At 53.2% G+C, this 1569-nt stretch overlaps 1 protein-coding gene across 1 annotated transcript in view; it reads right to left on the minus strand.

Annotated features, from left to right (window-relative positions):
- Positions 1-13: 13 nt before the first annotated feature.
- Positions 14-1569, minus strand: part of LOC113941646 (cohesin subunit SA-3-like) — a gene marked incomplete at both ends in the record, with an annotated part of 2910 nt that continues 1354 nt past the window's right edge. The window contains one exon of the mRNA XM_027632796.1: positions 14-115. Coding sequence (XP_027488597.1) covers positions 14-115 — 102 coding nt within the window. The remainder of the gene's footprint in view (positions 116-1569) is intronic.

A 1569-nucleotide genomic window follows, 5' to 3' on the forward strand; every position in this document is an offset into this window, starting at 1 on the left:
CCCCCCCCTGGACCTGCTGGAGGCTGAGCAGGAGGGTCCGGGCCCATTCCATGCGATCCCGGTCCCGCGTCCAGCGCAGCGTCTCCTTGATGATGTCCCCGAAATCCCCGTAAAACTGGGAAGGGGGGGGAATTCCAGGAATTCCTGAATATCCATGGAAACCTCCAGGGACACCCAGAGATCCCAAAGATTCCCCCAGGAATTTCTGGAGACTCCCAGAGACCCCCTGGAGAACATGGACATGGAAAATGTCCCGGAGAACCTCCTGGAAAACCTCCTGGAGAACCTCAGGAGATCCCAAAATCCCTGGAAAACTGGGAATGGGGGGAATTCCAGGAATTCCTGAATATCCATGGAAACCTCCAGGGACACCCAGAGATCCCAAAGATTCCCCCAGGAATTTCTGGAGACTCTCAAACTTCCCCTGGAGAACATGGACATGGAAAACCCTCTGGAGAACCTCCTGGAGAACCTCAGGAGATCCCGAAATCCCCGGAAAACTGGGAAGGGGGGGGAATTCCAGGAATTCCTGAATATCCATGGAAACCTCCAGGGACACCCAGAGATCCCAAAGATTCCCCCAGGAATTTCTGGAGACTCCCAAACTTCCCCTGGAGAACATGGACATGGAAAATGTCCCGGAGAACCTCCTGGAAAACCTCCTGGAGAACCTCAGGAGATCCCAAAATTCCCCGGAAAACTGGGAATGGGAGAATTCCTGAATATCCCTGGAGACACCCTGGGACACTCAGAGACCCTCAGGAATTTCTGGAGACTCCCAGAGACCCCCTGGAGAACATGGACATGGAAAACCTTCTGGAGAACCTCCTGGAAAACCTCCTGGAGAACCTCAGGAGATCCCAAAATCCCTGGAAAACTGGGAATGGGGGGAATTCCAGGAATTCCTGAATATCCATGGAAACCTCCAGGGACACCCAGAGATCCCAAAGATTCCCCCAGGAATTTCTGGAGACTCTCAAACTTCCCCTGGAGAACATGGACATGGAAAATGTCCCGGAGAACCTCCTGGAGAACTTCAGGAGATCCCGAAATCCCCGGAAAACTGGGAATGGGAGGGCACCAGGAATTCCTAAAGATCCCTTGGAGACTCCCAGGGACCCCTAGAAATCCCAAATATTTCCCTGGAGACTCCCAAACTTCCCCTGGAGAACATGGACATGGAAAACCTCCTGGAGAACCTCAGGAGATCCCAAAATCCCTGGAAAACTGGGAATGAGGGGAATTCCAGGAATTCCTGAATATCCATGGAAACCTCCAGGGACACCCAGAGATCCCAAAGATTCCCCCAGGAATTTCTGGAGACTCCCAAACTTCCCCTGGAGAACATGGACATGGAAAACCCTCTGGAAAACCTCCTGGAGAACCTCCTGGAAAACCTCAAGAGATCCCGAAATCCCTGGAAAACTGGGAATGGGGGAATTCCTGAATATCCCTGGAGACCTCCAGGGACCCCCAGAGATCCAGAATTCCTCTGGAGACCCCTTGGAAAACCCCTGGAGACCCCCAAAACTTCTCCTGGAGACCCCCAAAAACCTCCCCAGGAGACCC

Source organism: Corapipo altera, unplaced genomic scaffold, assembly GCF_003945725.1.
Source record: "Corapipo altera isolate COAL_440 unplaced genomic scaffold, ASM394572v1 53672, whole genome shotgun sequence".
NCBI lineage: Eukaryota > Metazoa > Chordata > Aves > Passeriformes > Pipridae > Corapipo > Corapipo altera.